Here is a 19,926-nt window from a genome sequence, read left to right on the forward strand (position 1 = left end):
ATAAATTTCATATAAAAAGAAACAATTGACTGACGTTTGAACTCCAAGGCTACGTAGATGAAAAACGTTCGGGAAAAAAAAAAAACGACGACTTGTTGAAACTGTACGTCGATTCAGTTTCTAAAATTACACGTTTCGAAATGATAAATTGTAAGCGTAGCTGACAGTTATTTTTCTTAAATTACTCACGGCCAATCAAGCCGCCCCCGTGCCTCCACCACTGTGTCGATTTCAGACACCTAATTGAACTTCAAAGCAAAACTGTATTTTTTTGAATAAAATATTGAAATTACGCAGGACAAAAAAAACTGGCGAATCCCTTACATTTTCTTCTATTTAAAACTTGGTGTCGTCTGGCCGGCCGTCCATTGCACCCGATTTAAATGTCAGGGATTTTCACAACACAAACACTTTACGGTAGTGATTTATTTTTAGAGAGCGACAGTTCGTTTGACACAATTACTACACACAGGCATGAAAATAGTTAATCGAAAAAAAAAAAAAACAATCAGTAAACGTCACCGAGAGAAATTCCAACCCCTTTCACGACCTCCCCCCCTCCTTTCTATTGAAAGCCAACCTGTTGTTCTGAATTCTGAACTTGTGAAAATGGAATTGTCATGTTGTTTATTATACCTTCATATGTATGTCCAAGTGGAAAATCGATATGCAGGAAAATTATTTATAGATTCAGTGTAGTGGTGACACGGTGTTTAGTTCGCATTGAGAATAAAGAAGTATTTTTCACACACTTTTATGCCTTGGATAATATTCAATCAAATGACATCGAAATTTCTTACCCGTCCACTCGAGTCTACAGCATTTAGGTCCGTCTCAGTAATACCAACGGTCAGAGCGCTGCGCAACAGTTCCTTTAATGTCTGATCGTCACCGTCGCGCGCAGCGCGTAATAGCGCCTGCCCCCCAGGAGACGCAGGCGTCTCCTGGGGGGCCTGTTTAAACGTAGGGGACAGCGTACCTCTAACGTAACGGCCAGTGGGGTGAACTCTATGTCTCACACCTAAACGAAATAAAAAAAAAAGACATAGATAGGTACTTAAATGTAAATAAATATAAATTTCATTTGTGTATTTTTGAGTCAATACAACACAAAACTGAAGTTCTAGGGGGGAAAATTGAGTATTCAATTTACTCAAAAAACGAGCTTTAATTGCGCCGAAAACCGTTGTTGCAGATGCAAATCGAGTTTTGGAATTCAAGTTCTAAATTTTCCCCCAATTTAAATACGGTTGTGGTGTGTTATGGAAATTTCGGATACGCCGATTCAAAATATACACAGTAAGCATTTATTTTGATTTTTTTTTCTAAATGTATATGTACGGTGTTTTCAGATCAAAAAAAAAAAATCGGAATTGAAAATTGAAGTTAAATGGAAAAATGAAACTAAATCGATTTGAGATACGCATCGAAACACTAATCATTTCCTCAGTGATTTGTCAAAAAGGCTTTTAGACATTTCTCTCGTGATGTAACAAAAAAAAATTGGGCTTGTCTCGTAGAAATATTAAAAAAAATATATATATATATATAATATTTTATATCGTTTTTAGGTAATTATTAAAAAATCAATTTAATTGAACTCCCTTTATATAAAGTAGTCACTAACCTGGACTGACACTAATTGGAACGTCCAACTTTTTCACCAAAATCCTTTCGATAATTTTGCAAACGGAGTTCGCGAAACTTTTCGAAATGCCGAGCCAAACTGAATCGGGCCGTCAGGGGCGTGCGTTGCAACGTCGGTCGTTGACTGAACGGCGTTGCGGGCGTCGTCGCTTTTTCTTTGAAATTTTTCCCGTTTGTTGGTGAAATGCGTCGCGACATCACATTTTCATTGGAACATGTTGTGGCGCTATCTGTTTGTGGCAGTGTGAATCTCACCTTACGGATCTAAAGGAATCCAATATTTCTAATAGATTCAGAAGGAATTCCTTCAATTACCGGTCTCATTGGTGTTCCATTCTCCAATAAATAATTACTATCGTTGACTCTCAATGGTCCAGTTAATGTTGTTTTCGCTCCAACAGGGCCGTACCTCAGAGAGGGCAGTTCCGATATTCGTTTGTTCGATTTCAAGGACGAAGTCTGCTAAAACAGAAGGAACGTTATCTAAATCAGGCACGCCACTGTCACGCTAAATGAAACAATATGAAAGTGCGGAAAATTAGGAAAAGGGTTTACTTAAATACTTGTACCAGGCGCCGATTTAATGGGGCTGTGATACACAGTGAGACAAAAAAAGGTTTAAAAGTCGTTCACTTTACTTTTGGTATTAAATTGGGGCTTTTTACTGGAGTTTAAAGAGTTCGATTAATGGCTCAATGGTTGGCGCAATATATAATGTATAATTTTTCCCTGGAAATTTTACTAGGGCCCGTCCTTTATTACAGCTAAGAGATGGAAAAGCGACTGAAGTACAATTAAATGATAATGGTTGAAGCAACTTCAAAGTTCTATTTGAAATTTTAATAAAACTTGCCATATATATATATGTAGGGTGTTCTTTGAATATCAATTTTTTTGTTTATTTAACGGTTAAGTATGAATAAAATATTTTTTCATAATAATTGTTTTCCCAAATCGCGAACATATTGCATGGAATATGCTTAACAATTGTTCAACTTCTTGAACAATTGTTATTTTGAACAACATTGCGAAACTTTATGTTTAAACCAAACACCCCCTTAAGCATTAAATTAAAGAAAATAATATAAATAGTTTTTTTTTTTAGAACACTGTGTTGATACTATACGAAAACATTAAAAAAAATCAATTAAATTGTTCCAACTCACCTCAAAAATAGTTTCATTCAAACCCAGTGATACGCCTCTGACTTTTTTTTTAAATCCCATATTTTCCAATTGAAATTTTTGTGAAAAATCACAATAAATAGAAGAGAAAAAAAAACCTACAATAAACTATGTCATTACATGCGCATTCGCAGAAAAACAATATTTTCAAGCTCTGAGTCAGTATTTGAAACAGGCATACAATTGTTTTTACATTAAAACCTACCTAGAAAAGGGAGTTTTATCAATTGGAGGGATTTTTCACGTCTCGAAGTCACAGGTCTCAGATATTCAGCCCCGATCCAAGTGCCAAATAAAGGTTTTTAAATCGTTCTAAAACGTGACGCCCCGCGCAATTTTATTAAAACCTTTAATGTAGGAAGGAGAATTTCCCGAAAGAACCCATTTTGTTTGTTAAATTCGAAATACTAGATTTCCTCTAAAACAATACTCAACAATTTTCAATGCAAGTGTCTAAATATTATAATTTTCTTATTGAAAAAAGTTGGCAAAAGTTTTCAAATAACATCCAAACGCACACGCGCACCCTTGCCAAATTGTGGGACACGTAATTTTTATTTACAGGGTGATTAAAAATAGTTTGAAGTTGTTTATTACTCTATGTATGCAACGTGATACTCAACGTATTCAATTTTATATAATTTTAATATTAATTGGATTTTTTTTAATATACAGAGTGTCGAGAAAAAAATATGACATAAAGACGTGATCTATATACGTGAAAAAAAATAAATTACAAGACACTAGTCCTTTTAAGATAGCGTCCAAAACAGTATAATTTATATAGAATAACATCTTCACATATCTCTGTCAACATTGTTTCTAGACACCGTGTATATAATGCTTATACTTACATAATTGAAGACACTTGATTAGAATTGGTTGGGCCCCAATTGCAGTTCGTTATGACGCGAGACTGATTCCAAAAATAGTTTGATTTTTAATGAAAACATTTTTTCTTTTTTCCATCCATCCATTTCTTTGAACAATTTTTCCTCCATAGCTCCATAGAAACTGCCTCAATTTTTACACTTTTTATTACAACTGGCAAAGATGGCATTTTTAAAAATCCGCAAGTTTTTACTAAACGCAGCTAAATGTGTCGGGCACTTTGCTAAAAGACAAATACATAAAGTGTTTACTTTCAGTTTTCTTTATTTATCCTAAATAAATAAGATTTCTAATTTGTAATATTTGATAATACACATCCAAAAACTTATAACGACAGATAAAATTTTTCCTCGCTTTATCGTTCTACAACTTGTAAAACCATAGACATATAAAACTCCAAATTGGCAGCGTCGCAAATAAATGGTATATGTTTCCTAATGAAAATACCATTTTTTGCAATAATACACTGGAATTAGACTCCTTACATGTTGGTATACCCGATTTTAATATGTCTATGTTAAACACATATACATGTAAACCACATATTTTTTGTAACTTTTGTTTTTTTTAACGTCTCATACAGCCTACTATAATTCACTACAATGCTTATTTCTTAAATGGGAAGATGTCAATCTATGATAAAAATCAACATTTTTGATCGTAGATTGAACTTTTCCTTGTGTAAAAGCCTAAAAACCAGGTATAAAAACGTTAGAAAAAATCGAAAAAGGCTTTTTCATATACATACATGGTAGCAAAAGAAAAAATCCAAATTTCAACGTTGCCATTTTACGTTAAAACTCAGATTATGCATTTCCCTAATAAGGGTTTGATGATCAATATAATATTTTTTAACACCACCATTTTGCGATTGTATTCAGTTGTTTTATTGAACACACTGTTTGTGCGTGTGCGTGATTTGAGATCTTAAAATATACAGAGTGATCATGGCAAACTTTTACATATTAAAGGTTGCTAGATTCTGAATTGTAATTGCAACTCTGCAGACAAACTCCTTCAAGTTGTAAAAACACAACGGATTAAAATTCGGCAAAAGAAAAGGTCAGATTTCTAGACCTCTAGGATCAATCCAGTATATTAAAATTAAAACCATTTCTGAATCTGAACCTTTGTTCTGTCAAAGCTTGAACACCCTGTATAAGGAAAACCATTAATATGCATATGTTCTAGAAGGCATATTATTTTTTTAACAAAGTATAACATCCTCCAACTTTTGTCAAATGACATTGTTATCTATGAATCAAGCTATCGTCAAGAATTTTTCGAAATACACTCTGGAAGGTCCCTGCGAGGGCCTAAGTCTTCAAACGGAGGCAAATCCATTTTTTTCCATTCATCGCGAATTTCTTCAACCCGATGAAAAACCCTTAAGAAATTTAGGCCCGCTAAAGCCAAAATATCTTGCTGCGACCATCCTGGATCAGCCAACAATTCGGCAAATAAATACGGATATCTAGAAACATCATTTAATCTAGACGGTGTCACATTGATCCCATCGTAACCTGCTCCAATTCCTAAAATAAAACCAATCTAAATACTAGAACCTTTGTTAGAATTCCATTTGAAGTTACTGACCGACATGTTCAATACCAGCCACTTTTCTTATATGGTTTATGTGTTTGATAACGTCACTCATGGAAGCATTGACGTTGCATGCCACGTGATAAGAATAGAAATTCACCATGACAACACCTCCGTTTCGCGCTACCATTTTCAGGATGTCGTCGGGAACATTACGTGATGAGTTGCATAACGAATAGGCGGCCGAATGACTGAAGATGACTGGGGCGGACGAAACGTTGATGGCGGATTTTGCCGTATAAACGGACGAATGGGATAGGTCCACTATTAAGACAAAAAAGCCGCGTTATTATATGAGGAAAAAGAAGCACGAACGCTTTTATATAGAGTTGAGTGGCCACCTCGGGCAGTTTTCTAATGAGTTCTGAGGGTTTTGTATGGAATGGTGGTTTTTAAAAAGGAAGTCACTGGAAAAATGAATAGTCACTCACCAATCATGCCCAGTCGATTCATTTCTTTGACAACAATTTTTCCAAAATCACTCAGTCCGTCTCTGGTGATTGTGTCCTGACCTGTGGCCCACGCTGTATCACAGGAATGGGTTATGGTCAAATATCTTGCACCCAAATTGTAAAATGTTCGCAATACCGCCAAACTATTGCCCAAAGCGTGTCCACCTTAAAAAAAAAGTGATTATTTTTAAATCACTCTGTCTATACATAAATTATTATTCTCGACAGTTCTTTTACCTTCAACTCCAATTAACGAAGCAATTTTTCCTCGTTTATGCACTTGCGTAATTTCATCAGCAGTTCTGGCCATTTCCAGAGTTAACGGTTCCTTTTGTACAAAACGACCAATTGCGTCAATTTGTTCTAGAGTGATTTGAACCGCGTCTTTGTATTGAGATTGACAAGGTACATAGGCGGACCAAAATTGAGCTCCAACACCTCCAGCTTTTAATCTATTGAGAAATCAAATTTTTAACATTTTTACTTCTTGAGAAATAAATAAGATCTACCTTGGCAAATCGGTGTGAGACCATTTGCTAGTAGACCAAGGCGGCTGTGACTTGATTTTCGTTAAATTTAATTTATTGAGAAAGTTATGCTCGAATTTTCTTAAGTTCCATGGCAGGTCGTTGTGTCCGTCAATTAGAGGGGTGTCTTTCAAAAGTTTCTTGACCTTAAAACAGATTGGAACTATTCCAGAAAACTAAAAAACAAATCAGGAAAATCACCAATTCTAAACGTTCTTCTTGTGAAAACTCTTTTAAATCGTTGGGACTTAAAGCTAATGGTAGTCCTAGACCGGCAGTGAGGGTTGCTATTACTACACAGACCATCAGGCAAACGCACCAGGGTCCACGAAAATTATTTCTGAAACAAATTTTTGCCTTTGTAGTAACTAATATCCAATAACTACATTGAAGAAGAACCACCTGCTGCTATCACTTGTGGTGCTGCAAGAACACGAATCATACTCGTACGGATAGTAGAAGTGGTCGTTCCTGATGACGTCATGATAATAATGGTCTCTCCTGGTGGGAGGCTGAGGCACCGTGTTGAAAATCGTTTCTCTGGATGGGTAGCGGGGACATGGAGGGATTTGCTTTTTAAACGAAATTCAATTACTTATTAGTATTGAAGAAAATGAATTAACAACACCCTGTATATAAACAAGAAAAAAATTTCTAACATTAATACATAATAAAGATATTTCGAAGACCCTGTATATAACAAACACTCTTGTACCTGGTAATCTAAAAAATTTCCATATCCCATGTGGTCACAAGGACATGGACACTCGCGGATATGCTGCAAGAGCTCTGGATCGAGCCCTTCGCAGGCCCTCTGGGCCATTCGGGGGCCCCCGCTGCATCGATCCAGCAGCGGCAACGCTCACTCGGCTACACGGTCGAAACCGGACTGCTTGGCTGCTTCAGCTTCAGCCAGTTTCGCGAAGCTGAAACCGTTTTATTGGGTCGCAGGCGCAGACGTATGTGTGTGTTTAAGCACGTAATTTTGCATCCTAGGTTCTGAATTATTTTCTTTTTTGATGCGCTTTCATATTTTCGATTTAAAAAATTATATATATAAACCTATGAATTTTTGAAAAATTCCAAACTTTTCTTGCCCGAATTAAAAAAAAAACATGACGAAGAATCGTTGAAATTCAATCATAATATGCTAAGTTCATCAGTCAAAATAGAATTTTATAATTTATGTCGTATAAATTTGTTTAAATTGATAAGTTTTGCAATCAAAAAAATATACATATATGTGGATATTGAAATGCTTTCTGGAATCTGACCTATTTTACAGTTTTCCCGCGATGCAGGACTGCATGAAATTAGGTCAGGTCAAGAAGAAGGTCGCACTTGAACCGGTAAAAGCCGGTCACGACTTAATAAAGTTGTTTAAGCGTAAAATACTGTTTTTGTTTAATAAAAAATTAAAAACAAAAAAGAAATAAATGAAAACAAGTGGAAAAAAAGGAACAAAACCTATATTTCAAAACAACAAAAACCATGACACTATTTTTATTCGGAGAACTATCCTTTACTGGTGGCAACCCTGCTTGCTAGAAGACACGTTCGTTTATGATCAACACACTCCTGAAATGCCTGCACTATTTTGGTGCAATTCATTGGACAATCCAAGTTTTTCCTATAAAAAAAATACTAACCTTTTTCAATCAAATTAATAGAAAAAACACTTCTAACCTGTAACAATCCATTACCGCTCGTTTTGAATCTAAACAAGGGATCTCCTTTAAAGTCTGTACAGATTTTCCTGTTTGAAATTCATCTAACTGAAAACCTCAGAATTAGAAAATACACTAAAAATAATTTGAAAATTGTCTCGTACGGCTTTCTTGTATTCTTCATCCAAAACAATATTTATTTTTTTATGATTTTCTTCTAAGGTGTTCAATCGGTTTGACCAATACTCGTCATTCTTCTTCAAATCCGCTATATTTGCCTGGTTTATAACGTAAATAAATACTACAAACTATAAAGGCTCAATTTACCTGTCGAAGTTGAAGACTAGTTAGTGAAGGTTCATACAAATAAACTGGAACTGTTGTTGCGGCGCCTTGAGTTGAAATGTTTGGAAGATGTTCTGGACTTCTTACCGCTTAAAATCATTGTTTTATATTTACAAAGTAACTGGCAAGTTAAAGGATAACTGGAAATTTGTTTTTAAAAAGATTATGTAACATGACCTATTCAAACTTCATTACGTTTCCAAATCTTTGATATTATGAAAAAATATTTTACTATTTATTAAGTTGATTACACTGGTTAATGGTTTAAGGAATTTTTAAGCGATATGCACTTAAGAATAAGTATTTTTTAAGGAATTAAAGAAAAGTGAGGTGAATTATTTACTTTGGGCTAATCCACGAATTCGGTCGACTACGTCATCGGACACTTTAATTACACTGGTCGGATCATTATTTTCCACCGTTAGTCTTCTGGTTTTACTCGTATTCGTTCCCATTTTTCTATTTTTTTTATATTTAATTTTCCTTCCTTTCTGTTTCAAACACCGCAACTCTGGTTATACCATTTCAGATTTGACATTTATGTAAACTGTCATGAAACATTGACGTTTTACTTGGAACAAAATCAAATGACAAAAGACATTTGACATTTAATTTTTATCAAGGATACTTTTATAAATTGAATATTTAAAAGATATAAATTTTATAGTTTCTCTGTTGAATCAAAATTGCAAATTAAATCATATTATAACAGAAATAAATCGGAAAAATCAACTGTCAAAAATGTCATTCGTCAAAATAATCGAATGACGTTTGAATTATTTTGACTGAATTTGACATTCATTAGCGCGCTTATCAATAGTTCGTTCATAAATAACATTTTTCCTAAAAAAGGATATTAAAAATGAATGTAATTGGGGCCGTAAAGGCCTACGTAGAAAAAATAACAGACGAAACCGAACCAGGCATGAAAGTATTGCTAATGGACAAAGAGACAACCAGTATTATAAGTATGGTTTACAGTCAAAGTGAAATTCAACAAAAGGAGGTGTTTTTACTGGAAAGGATCGATTCCCCAAATTACGCCAATTCCACGGGTCTTCGTTATCTGAAATGTTTGGCCCTGTTACGTCCTACGCAACAGAACGTTGAATTGCTTTGCACTGAATTGAGAAATCCGAAATATGGAGCCTACTATATTTATTTTACAAATATCATTGCAAAAGCAGACATTAAATTATTGGGTATGTTTTATGGCCTTTTTTTTAACAAGACGTCGGTTATAGTAAGGAATTTTAGCTGAACATGACGAACAAGAAGTGGTTAAAGAAGTTTGTGAAGTGTACATGGATTATTTGGCTGTAAATCCACATCTATTTTCAATTGGAATTCCATATTGTTTAGAACGTTTATCTTGGAACCAAAATGCCTTGCAACGAACTGTACAGGGTTTAGTTTCACTTTTATTGTCCATAAAAAAATCTCCAATTATAAGGTAATTATATTTAAAAAAAATACATATTCTTGGGTAAGAAAACAAGAAAATCTTAGGTTTCAATCAAATTCTAAGCTAGCTAAAGAACTAGGTAGTCGAATTGAAGATGTCATGAATAAGGAATCTTCATTATTTTCATTTGGGACCACTTGGCCATAGTTTATTGCTGATACTTGATAGGAGAGATGATCCAATTACTCCATTGCTAAACCAATGGACCTATCAAGCAATGGTTCACGAACTGCTTACCATTAACAATAATAGAGTTAATTTATCAAATATACCAGGTAAACCATTGATTTTATTGACATATGTATGGCTACTAAAATCGAATTAACATCTGCATAGGTGTGTCTAAGGAACTATTAGAAGTAGTTTTATCAGCTGAACAGGACGCTTTCTATGCCAAAAATGTGTTTATGAACTATGGTGAAATCGGCCAAAACATCAAACAACTTATGGATCAGTTTCAAGCCAAAGCAAAGAGTCACCAGAAGATTGAAAGTATTTCTGACATGAAAAACTTTGTAGAATCGTATCCGCAATTTAAAAAACTGTCTGGAAACGTGACGAAACACGTAACGATAGTGGGTGAATTGAGTTCAATGGTGAACAAGTATCAACTGTTAGATGTGTCAGAAGTTGAGCAAGAAATTAGTTCACAAAATGATCATTCCACTCATTTGAGTGAAGTTAAAAAACTAATACAAAATGAGAAAATACGTCACTCTGACGCAGTGAAACTAGTCATGTTATACGCTTTAAGATACCAAAGTCACACTAGTAATGAAACATATAATTTAATAGAATTGTTGAAAAAAACGAGCCGTTCCTGATCCATTATTAAAAAATATCATTTACCTTTTGGAATATGCTGGATCGCATGCGCGCCAAAGCAATTTGTTCGATGTAGAAGACGCTGTAAAGATCACAAAACGTTTCTTTAAAGGGCTCAGTGGCGTAGATAATGTTTATACCCAACACAAGCCTTTATTACATGATACACTTGAAGATATAGTTAAAGGCCGATTCAAAGATAACCTTTATCCAGTTGTCAACAATCATTCAAGTGGTTTAAGGGCACAGGATGTGGTTGTATTCATTATAGGGGGTGCCACTTATGAAGAATCCTTAACCGTTCACAGTTTAAACAAAAATTACGCGAATTTTAATATATTATTAGGTGGAACTACTATACATAATTCAAAAAGTTTTCTAGAAGAAATTGAGAATGCATTTAAAGGAGAAGATATGCGCTTGAGGAAACATACTAGACATCTTCGAAATATTCGATTTGATTAATTTAATGTTTTATAATGAAGTCATAGGTGTATGTCAAAGATAGTAATTTGCGGTCATGTTAATGATTTACTATCTTTGATACAACCCTGTATATATTTAAGATATATTTAATATAAACAAATCGCTTTAATTAAAACATTCTGTATATTTTATAATAAATCCATTATTGTTTGTTAAAATCACATTTTGTTTTATAATTTAATAAAATATGAATTACATTTTATATTTTTGACAATATTTTCGAATAGAGAAAAAAGAACTGAAAGTGGCCTTTGCTTTTACGTAACATCTATCAAGATGTCAAAGGAGAACAAATGACAAACGAATTTCAACCATAATCTGCGTCTTCCACAGTCTAACCGTAAGAAGTAAAAATTAATTTCAATAAATTCAGTAATTACCCAAATTTTTCATAATGGAGGCACTAGAAATAAGAAATGTAATAGAACAAAATAAAAATTCAACTTACAGCGAGACAAATGGCGATTCCAAGATCGAAACACATAACGAGGAATTCATGAGCAACGTTGAAGACGAAGAAGTGGCTATTTATTTCGATACCGATTTGCTTTTAGACCATGGGATTGCCCAAGAAGATGTTAAAGAATTGAAGAGAGCTGGACTTAATACCATTAAAGGTGAGAATACCCTTTTTTTTTTATGAGAAATGTTTTATGCGCGCGCCATTTTGTGCCATGTCCACGGTACTTTTGGTGGCGGTTATTTATTTTTTTTTTTTAAATATTGTCATTTGTTATGGTTAAAGGTATCTTAATGTGTACAAAGAAGAAATTAGTGAACCTACGAGGATTAAATGAAGAGAAAGTTAATAAAATCAGGAAGATTTCCTCAAAAATCACTATGTTGAATGACACAAATTGTTTCATGACCGCTTTGGAATTGTCTGATCAAAGGAAACAAGTCTTTACCTTAACCACTGGAAGTGATAATCTAGAGTAATATTAAAAAAATATATGTATTTATTACAAAATAATCGTGAATGTGCAGTAATATATTAGGAGGAGGTGTAGAATCCATGTCAATAACGGAAGTATTCGGGGAATCCCGTACTGGAAAAACTCAATTATCGCACACCTTATGTGTTACTGCCCAAATTCCTGGCAAAGATGGATATGAAGGGGGTAAAGTTGTCTTTATTGATACCGAGCATACTTTGTATCCTTTGAAAACCATATAATATGTAATAATTTATTCGAAAATTTGCCTTAACACGTCTATGTAGTAGACCAGAACGGATTAGACCGATAGCAGAGAGATTTCAATTGGAATATTCGGCTGTTTTAGAAAATATTCTATACGCAAGAGCGTACAATTCCGAACATCAGTATGATTTAATAAATAAGAAAGTTTTCGAAACTCAACAACAAAAAATTAACGCCTCAGCAAAACATAACAGAAAAAACAATAATGTCTAATGTCAGAACAAGAATCAGAGGTTAAAGTGTTTTATAACTTATTGATGTTAAATATTAAACAATTGCAAAATTATTTGTACAAAAGACATCAAGCTCAATAGGAACCTCCTGAAGTTTTGCTGATGCATTAATTTTACTCAAGAGCTAGACGAGAATTAATAAAACTTTTACAGTGTGGTGCAAAAATTTCATGAAGAACCGGGAACATTTAAGCTTTTAATTGTAGACTCAGTAATGGCCTTGTTTCGAGTTGATTATACCTCTGGCGAAATACCAGAACGTCAATCAAAATTGGGCTTAATGCTTTCCAGGTTGCAGGTTAGTTGCTTAAATTTATACAATGCATTTTTATTTCTATGATCCTACCATAAGAAAATTAGCGAAGAATATAATGTGGCCGTTTTTTCTAACGAATCAAATCACCTCTGATTTGAACCACAGTCTAATAAATGACGTAGACGTGAAACCAGTTGGTGGAAATATCCTTGCGCACTCAACAACGACTAGAATTGCTTTGAAAAAAGGTTTTGAAATAATGATCTGTTACGTTTTATATGAATTCAGCTAATTTTAGAAAAAGGCAATGTGCGTATAGCACGAGTTTACGACAGTCCTAATTTGGAGGAAAAAGAAACGGAATTTATTATCACCGGTGGAGGGATTGCCAATCCGAAAAACTTCGACGATTAGTTTCATATTGTTCACATTGCATTATCTGCATAGTTAGTAGTCTTTAATGGTTTTATTGAATAGTTTTAGAAGGAAACCAAATCCAATAGATTTTTTAACATTTTATTTTGTCAGCAAAAAAGTTTTTGCAAAAATATTTAAAATCATTATAAATAAATAATATATTCGAACAAATCTTATATACAAATATTTTAAAATAAAACGTGTGTAAACTGTTAAAATGGCAATAACTAACCAGACACAAAGTAAGTAAAATGCAAAAACTAAATATAGATTCAACTACAGCTCTTGTTCTTGGAAACTATTTCTAACAATTAATTTTTGTGAATTTTTTTAAAAAAATATACAGACAAATCAATTACGAACTTTATGACCCTCCATTTAATATAGGTACACATATAGCGAGTATTTTCCCATTACAAGCATTCTTTGGTTCATCAACATAGTAACTAGAAGCACATTTAAGACTATACAGGATGTGATTTTAGATTTCTTCGAACGATTGTTGTTTTCTAGTTAAAAGGTACAGGAAATAATATTTACCTTGTATAATCATTGTAAAATAAATGCGTTCATTAAATTAAGGAACTTTGACATTCAAGCGGTTTCTAAATGTTTGCGCTACGCAGTCGTGTTACCGATAAATATATTTTCAAAAAAGAGTTTTGCTAAAAAATCGTGACCAATGAAAGTAACACCTGACTGGTACCATATTTGGCAATTTTGCCGGAAATATAGAGTACTAATCTTAAGTATGGCTTGATTCTACTTGTCTAGAGTTGAAAATGAAATTATATGGGAGAAAGTTATTAGACTTTCGTACCATTTTGTTTTAAAGACTTTAATAAGGCGACCTCTTTAAGTTCCTTTTGGGTATTACGCTCTTGATATTCGATTCTGTTCCTGATAATTCTTTCCACGATTTTTTCAGTGGTCATATCATTTCCTAAAATATTAATTTTTAACATTTTTCCAATAAATTGAAATTTTCACCAGAATCTTACCAGAGTCCACAGTCATGAACTTGCCAAGACGTTTAGGTAACGCATAAGGATCTGATCCATCCAAATCATTTTGAACAACGGTTTTTCCGTGAATCACAACATCGATGTTAAAGTGTGTCATTACATCTTCAGTTATCTGATATGGCGCTCCAATCACAACTTCCGAAACGTATTTACAGGCTAAAACACTAAGAACTCGTTCGTGGAGGTTCATTATTGGGAAATTTGATCCTTTGTAATTATTGACCCACTGGGTCTGTGTGCAGACCCACTATCAAATAGTCTCCCTAAAACCCAAAAATTAATTCCTTTTCCAATATATGTATAGGCTGTTGTTAAGTTTACCTGTTGTTTGGCCTTTTCAAGAAAATCCAAATGCCCCACATGGAATAAATCAAATGCACCTGCAACATATACAATCCTGTCTCCTTTTTCAGGCGATTTTCCATCGGAAAATTGAATAATTTTCTGTGTTGTCGGGAAAAATTGACTGCAAGAAGTGTATGGCGACCTGGCGGTTGAATCTTGACCCATGGTTGTTGAGTGCTCTTTGGCAACGCTGTACTCATACTGACCTTGCCGGAAATGGTTCCGGGTTAAAAGCAACATCCTACCTACCAGATCTGTTGTGGATACTCCTTGTGTTCTCTTCACTTCCCTAAAATAATATGTAGATATTACGATTTTTTAAATTTAAAATCGATCTGGGATCCTGTGATACCTATATCTGCCTGCACTTTTGACCAGATGGTACGTGTCCACACCCTCTGCAGTCATGGTAATGTCATCTCCATGCACGCAAAAATCGCAATTATATTTATCCAGTGTTTCCAATGTGGTCACGTAAGGGGCGCCTTCGACTACTTCATCCACCCATTTGATTCCACGAACCATTTTGTATCTATAAAAGATTTTAATGCATTTCTATAATACATTCTTAACCTTGAGATTTATTTAGTCTATTTGTAGATATCTCTTGTTGTAAGAAGCTATCTAAAATCCTAATTCTAATGAACCATTAATCAAAGCGAACTGATAACTCATATTCAAAAAATTTTGAAATTGTGTCAAATGTTTAAAAAAGAAATCTTCAGCGACATACCTTTCTTGTTCAGTGAAAACTGGGGGACCTTTATGCTTCATAATCTCTGCATCTGTGTGGACTCCTACTACTAAATAGTCCCCCAAAGCTTTAGCTTGCCTAAGTGAATTGGCGTGTCCAAAGTGGACCATGTCATAACTTGGAAAATGTTTTATGTAGCACTTTATTATTGAATAGTGAAAATCACTTACCAGCCGTCACACCATACACGAATGGGACTTTTATGACCTCCTGATGCCGCTGAAAATCCATTTTCATGTCCTATTTGTGGCATGTTGAGTTTTATTTTTGACAGTTACTGTTGTTATAGAGACCGTGTCACTACAAATTGGACACCTCCTAATTCAAATTATGTATTTAGGTTTTGTACTATTATATACAGGATGTTGCTTATTTTACGGTTTTTATAAATTTTTCACTTACCTCTTATGTTTTGTGATGTTTATGTGTTACCTATTTAAATTACGTGTTTTACATATGAAAACCAGAATGAAATGCCCGTTTAATATTTATTCATCTCTCATTATTTTTATTTATCGCAAAAGGACAACTCGCTCTATATTTTATTAAAAAAAAAATGTAAATATTAGTACGTCGTCACCATTATGACGCCCCTTGGACATCAGCCCACAATACATTGTTGCCAGCTGTATTTTTTCTTTAACCAAGTCCAAGTAAATGAGTACTAAAACGCAATAAAATCATTAAAACTTTTATCAGAACTACATTCGATAAGTATTAAGGTCACCTTTAAAACTATTTTTTTTTGAAGAAAATATACAATGAAGCATTCAATAAGTCGTAATTTCTTTAATTAATCTGGAAATATTGATAAGTATAGCAACGTTGCAGAACACGTGTTCTCCCCACTATGACTGTGTGTATATTAGAATGAAAAATCTTCCATTTTCGGTGGTGCCAATATGTTTGTTTTATCGATAAATATCAGAAATAAGTTGTCCTAGTAATTAAACCAAAAACAAAAAAAAAACACACCACGTCAACAACTGTACTGTATTTTTTCTCAAAAGAAAACTCTATTTACTGACGCACTTTGAAAACAATAGAGATTGTAATGCTAAATAAAATACAAATATTAGTAATAAAATAATGTATATTTCATATTAGTCCGAAACAACAAAAGTAATACTATGTTTAAAAAAAAATATCTGCTTAAATGTAATTCATTATACATGTAATACATCGTCGACTAGAATACCTAATATACAAAAAAATAACAATATATATATATATATATATGTATATAGAAACAGCTCAGATCTCTTCATTTTGCATTCAAATGCATTTTTGAAATTAATTAATATTGTCGTTATTCTCCTGATCGCCATCGAACAAAAGGTTTTGTGTGGATTCGCCGACACTCTGGGGTCTTTTCAAGAATATCACAGCTACGCCCCCAAGTAATACCGCTCCCCCACAAACATACGTTAAAATATCTCTGTAATACCAAGCATCAGGATTGTTTTCGTGCCGACCCTGAATTATTTCCACTACAATACCATTGGAGAATTTATCTAGAAAACTCATAATGCCATATACGAATGCTCCAGAATTCGTTCTTGTTCCAATCAAATCAGTTGTCACTCCGAGACTTGATACTAATACAATAGAACTAGCTGATCCCAATAAAGAGGCTACGATGTAAATTAAGTATTGCCGGTAGAACTCTCCCTGTCCGATTCGAACAAATATACATGCAGTTGTGCCTAGCATAGCTCCAAAAATATACGTAATCTTTCTACCAAAAGTTTTATTGATTGGGCCCACTGTAAATGCCGTGGCTAGACTTGCCAGGCACATGACCAATGGAACAACTGCTAAGGAACTGGCCACCATGTCCAGAGTTTCATGTAAATAGAGAGTAATAAAGACTTGAGTTAAATTAATAAAAAGTCGGGAACATGTGTAGTTAACAGCTACTTGATAGATTTGAACGTCCAGGAACAATTCTTTAAAGTCAGTTGTGCGTATTCGGGTGCCTCTTACGTCTTGCAATCCTGCATTTGTGTTGCTATTTTCTTTGATCAATAAATGGAACAATAGAGAGCATATTGAACCCAAAATCATAACACTAAATACAATGTATTGGAACTTTTTGGCATCCTTTTCACTGATTTTGTTATTATCTTCACCACCCATATGAAAAACGAACCAAGTGATCACGTAAACCAGGACATTAGACACTACAGTAAAGGCATAACGAATGGCAGTTAATTTAGTGCGGTCATGTTCATTTGGACTAATTTCCGGTATTAATGATAAATGGGATATTTGAACTGCAGCCCAACCAAACTGGAAAATCACTATAAACATTGAATAATACAACATCTGACTCCATTTAGAAGAGTTTTCACACGTTACACATGGAGAAAATATAAACGGGAATGTAAAAATTACACAAATCGTACCGATTAAATGCCATGCTTTTCGTTTGCCATATCTGAAAAAAAACAATGCATCTTAATAAAGATTTGTATGTACGTCAAAAACATACCTGCATATCCAAAAATTATCACCCTCATCCGAAAAATAGCCAACAAAAGGCGTGGACAAACCATCAATCACTTGACCAACGAGTAAGAGAGTACCGGCCTCGGTATTGTTAAATCCCAGAACAAGATGCATGAATACCAGCAGATAAGTGAACCACATTGAAGCACATACATCGTTTAAAATGTGTCCCATTCCATAAGCTAGGTAAGTTTTCAAAGGCAATCTTTGAAAGACTTCAGTATAATCGTATGTATCGTCCATTTCTAGGGATTTTCTACTTTGTCTTAACGGAATGTACTCATGTGAATTTGAAAATTTTATTACATGATTTTGATAATCTAAAAATAAATAGGAAAATTGCTACAGTTAAAAAACAAATCATATTTACGTGGCTTCATGAGGGTGAATTTTTGAACAAATGAACTAACCATGTGTGATGTAAAATTTGTTTAATACAACGTGAAAATGAACTAGGCATTGTTTTTCTCGTTAAGAATGAACTATTATTAAGCCGAACGTGTTTACTAATCTCAATTAAACAATGTAATATTTTCCATATTTATACAGTGATATAATTGGAACTCAACCTTTCTAATGTGAATTATTTGATTACTTTTCGAAATTTTTTTTGTACAGAGTGCGTCGGAAATACATATATAAAACAGCGTAGAAAGAAATGTAATAGTTTGCTAGACAAGTTTTAATATGAAAATTACATATTCGCCCGAATGTGTAATCTTTACACTAGACATTCGCTTCGAGTTAGTGAATTGAATACAAGTTTATAGTAAGAACAATTCGAACGCGAACGTATGAGTGTCTACTTAAGCATAGGCAAAGAAAAAGTGAAATAAAGATAATAAGAAACTTCTAATTGTTTCTCTTTACTGATATTTCATGATCTCTGATTTTAGTTACGAAGAATATTTGCAATATACAACGTAATAACACTATACCTTTTTGAAAAATATAAAGTTAACGTAACTAGAACTATTTAACACCCACTCTTTATACGAAGAAACAATTATCGAGAAAATTTTTACATGCGTCAAGCTTCTTTGTGTTTTGAAACTTTCTTTTTTTGTAATTTTTTAACTAAAACAGGTATACAAAAATGAAATTCATCTAATTATTTGGAAATAATCAATTTTATACGTGTAACCTCAACAACAGAACTGCCCCTACCTTGTTCTGGTTGTTAGCAGCCAGTAAAACTGTGAACCATCAACTACAATAAACGAATGTGTCATAGAAATACGAACAAAACATTTGTAGAGTCATTGATAAACTTTTAACAACAATAATATTAAAAAATGTGTATATTTATAGTTAAACACATTTTCAAAGACACTTTTAAATCGAAATGTCAAAATAGAAGAGCGTTCCGAGAATAAATCGTATGGGTTCCGAAATTAGATTAATTTTTGTGTGCGAAGTGAAAAAAAAAACTGAGAAAAAACCTAAAGTGTAGCTTTTTGCCATTTTTTTCAATTTTATAGAAATACTTATTGATTTAAATGGTTTTCTATATAAAAATAAGTTTACATTGGTTTGCGTTAAAGTATAACATAATGTGGCAACAGTGCTTGGTATTGTCATTTGTCATTTAGGCACAAAATTGTCAAAGCTTGTTTACGCATTGATGCCAATGTTATAGATTTATCTGTGTATCCATAGTTTTTCACATCAAATTTTAGAGGATGCAAGTATCAATTTCTTAATTGAATGTTTAATGTTGTCGATTTCCTTCTTATAAATTTATTCTAAAAATAAAATCAATTATTCGACTGAATAAAACATTATGTTATTTTAAGTTAAAGCATATTTTTCTTATTCTATTATGTTTGTTCTGATTTGTACTAATTTTAATTCGGCATATTTACTAGTTTTAAATTTTTTTTCAATTTATCAAGGACAAATTGTTTTCAATGTGCGGCAACAATGTATTTCACCTGTATGGCTGTTGCGGGTTGTTGCGCATTCATTGCAGTGAACGTTTCAAATTGTAAATCGGCAAAATCGTTACGTTTGAAGATAATAAAACTGACAGTTTCGTCTTATCTAGACACCAATTATTATGTAGATATAGTGATATTGGAGAAAATAGACT

General features: G+C 33.4%; 6 protein-coding genes across 6 annotated transcripts; 2 read left to right on the forward strand and 4 right to left on the reverse strand.

The window, feature by feature from the left end:
• Positions 1-4,994: 4,994 nt before the first annotated feature.
• LOC136785442 (dipeptidase 1-like) lies at positions 4,995-7,126 on the reverse strand. Its single transcript, XM_066746484.1, has 8 exons — positions 7,019-7,126; positions 6,706-6,875; positions 6,505-6,643; positions 6,286-6,449; positions 6,014-6,228; positions 5,756-5,941; positions 5,319-5,588; positions 4,995-5,257 (listed from the first exon to the last, which is right to left on the reverse strand). The coding sequence occupies exons 1-8, from the start codon at positions 7,124-7,126 to the stop codon at positions 4,995-4,997; spliced, it is 1,515 nt and encodes a 504-aa protein (XP_066602581.1).
• Positions 7,127-7,818: 692 nt separating this feature from the next.
• On the reverse strand, positions 7,819-8,770 carry LOC136785444 (MICOS complex subunit MIC19-like). Its single transcript, XM_066746485.1, has 5 exons — positions 8,659-8,770; positions 8,298-8,404; positions 8,135-8,248; positions 7,990-8,078; positions 7,819-7,933 (listed from the first exon to the last, which is right to left on the reverse strand). The coding sequence occupies exons 1-5, from the start codon at positions 8,768-8,770 to the stop codon at positions 7,819-7,821; spliced, it is 537 nt and encodes a 178-aa protein (XP_066602582.1).
• Positions 8,771-9,177: 407 nt separating this feature from the next.
• LOC136785441 (vacuolar protein sorting-associated protein 45-like) lies at positions 9,178-11,070 on the forward strand. The gene is given in 6 exon segments (XM_066746483.1): positions 9,178-9,517; positions 9,573-9,768; positions 9,825-9,918; positions 9,920-10,055; positions 10,117-10,583; positions 10,585-11,070. Coding segments are annotated over 6 exon segments (1,719 nt in total).
• A 415-nt stretch (positions 11,071-11,485) lies between these two features.
• LOC136785445 (meiotic recombination protein DMC1/LIM15 homolog) lies at positions 11,486-13,196 on the forward strand. Its single transcript, XM_066746486.1, is given in 8 exon segments — positions 11,486-11,708; positions 11,837-12,026; positions 12,079-12,246; positions 12,314-12,425; positions 12,672-12,824; positions 12,879-12,908; positions 12,910-13,030; positions 13,081-13,196. Coding segments are annotated over 8 exon segments (1,113 nt in total).
• Positions 13,197-14,005: 809 nt separating this feature from the next.
• On the reverse strand, positions 14,006-15,576 carry LOC136785446 (ethanolamine-phosphate cytidylyltransferase-like). The gene is given in 7 exon segments (XM_066746487.1): positions 14,006-14,142; positions 14,201-14,447; positions 14,449-14,487; positions 14,546-14,858; positions 14,922-15,101; positions 15,303-15,440; positions 15,494-15,576. Coding segments are annotated over 7 exon segments (1,137 nt in total).
• Positions 15,577-16,616: 1,040 nt separating this feature from the next.
• On the reverse strand, positions 16,617-18,247 carry LOC136785447 (major facilitator superfamily domain-containing protein 12-like). Its single transcript, XM_066746489.1, has 3 exons — positions 18,205-18,247; positions 17,818-18,154; positions 16,617-17,763 (listed from the first exon to the last, which is right to left on the reverse strand). The coding sequence occupies exons 1-3, from the start codon at positions 18,245-18,247 to the stop codon at positions 16,617-16,619; spliced, it is 1,527 nt and encodes a 508-aa protein (XP_066602586.1).
• Between the last annotated feature and the right edge of the window lie 1,679 nt (positions 18,248-19,926).

This window comes from Prorops nasuta, unplaced genomic scaffold (genome assembly GCF_024137725.1).
Source record: "Prorops nasuta isolate Cenicafe-Biocafe unplaced genomic scaffold, Cenicafe_Pnas_1.2 PNAS00359, whole genome shotgun sequence".
NCBI classification, from domain to species: domain Eukaryota; kingdom Metazoa; phylum Arthropoda; class Insecta; order Hymenoptera; family Bethylidae; genus Prorops; species Prorops nasuta.

What these genes read in the sequence shown, in the direction of transcription:
- LOC136785442 (XM_066746484.1), bottom strand. Translation starts at nt 7,126, where the DNA reads ATGGCCCAGAGGGCCTGCGAAGGGCTCGATCCAGAGCTCTTGCAGCAT. An exon ending in GAAATTTTTTAGATTACCAG is followed by an intron (nt 6,876 to 7,018) that starts GTACAAGAGTGT and finishes TCGTTTAAAAAG; the next exon opens with CAAATCCCTCCATGTCCCCG. An exon ending in TCTCACACCGATTTGCCAAG is followed by an intron (nt 6,229 to 6,285) that starts GTAGATCTTATT and finishes ATTTCTCAATAG; the next exon opens with ATTAAAAGCTGGAGGTGTTG.
- LOC136785444 (XM_066746485.1), bottom strand. Translation starts at nt 8,770, where the DNA reads ATGGGAACGAATACGAGTAAAACCAGAAGACTAACGGTGGAAAATAAT. An exon ending in CTAGTCTTCAACTTCGACAG is followed by an intron (nt 8,249 to 8,297) that starts GTAAATTGAGCC and finishes GTTATAAACCAG; the next exon opens with GCAAATATAGCGGATTTGAA. An exon ending in ATGAAGAATACAAGAAAGCC is followed by an intron (nt 8,079 to 8,134) that starts GTACGAGACAAT and finishes TGAGGTTTTCAG; the next exon opens with TTAGATGAATTTCAAACAGG.
- LOC136785447 (XM_066746489.1), bottom strand. Translation starts at nt 18,247, where the DNA reads ATGGTTAGTTCATTTGTTCAAAAATTCACCCTCATGAAGCCAC. An exon ending in ATTCACCCTCATGAAGCCAC is followed by an intron (nt 18,155 to 18,204) that starts GTAAATATGATT and finishes ATTTATTTTTAG; the next exon opens with ATTATCAAAATCATGTAATA. An exon ending in GATAATTTTTGGATATGCAG is followed by an intron (nt 17,764 to 17,817) that starts GTATGTTTTTGA and finishes GTTTTTTTTCAG; the next exon opens with ATATGGCAAACGAAAAGCAT.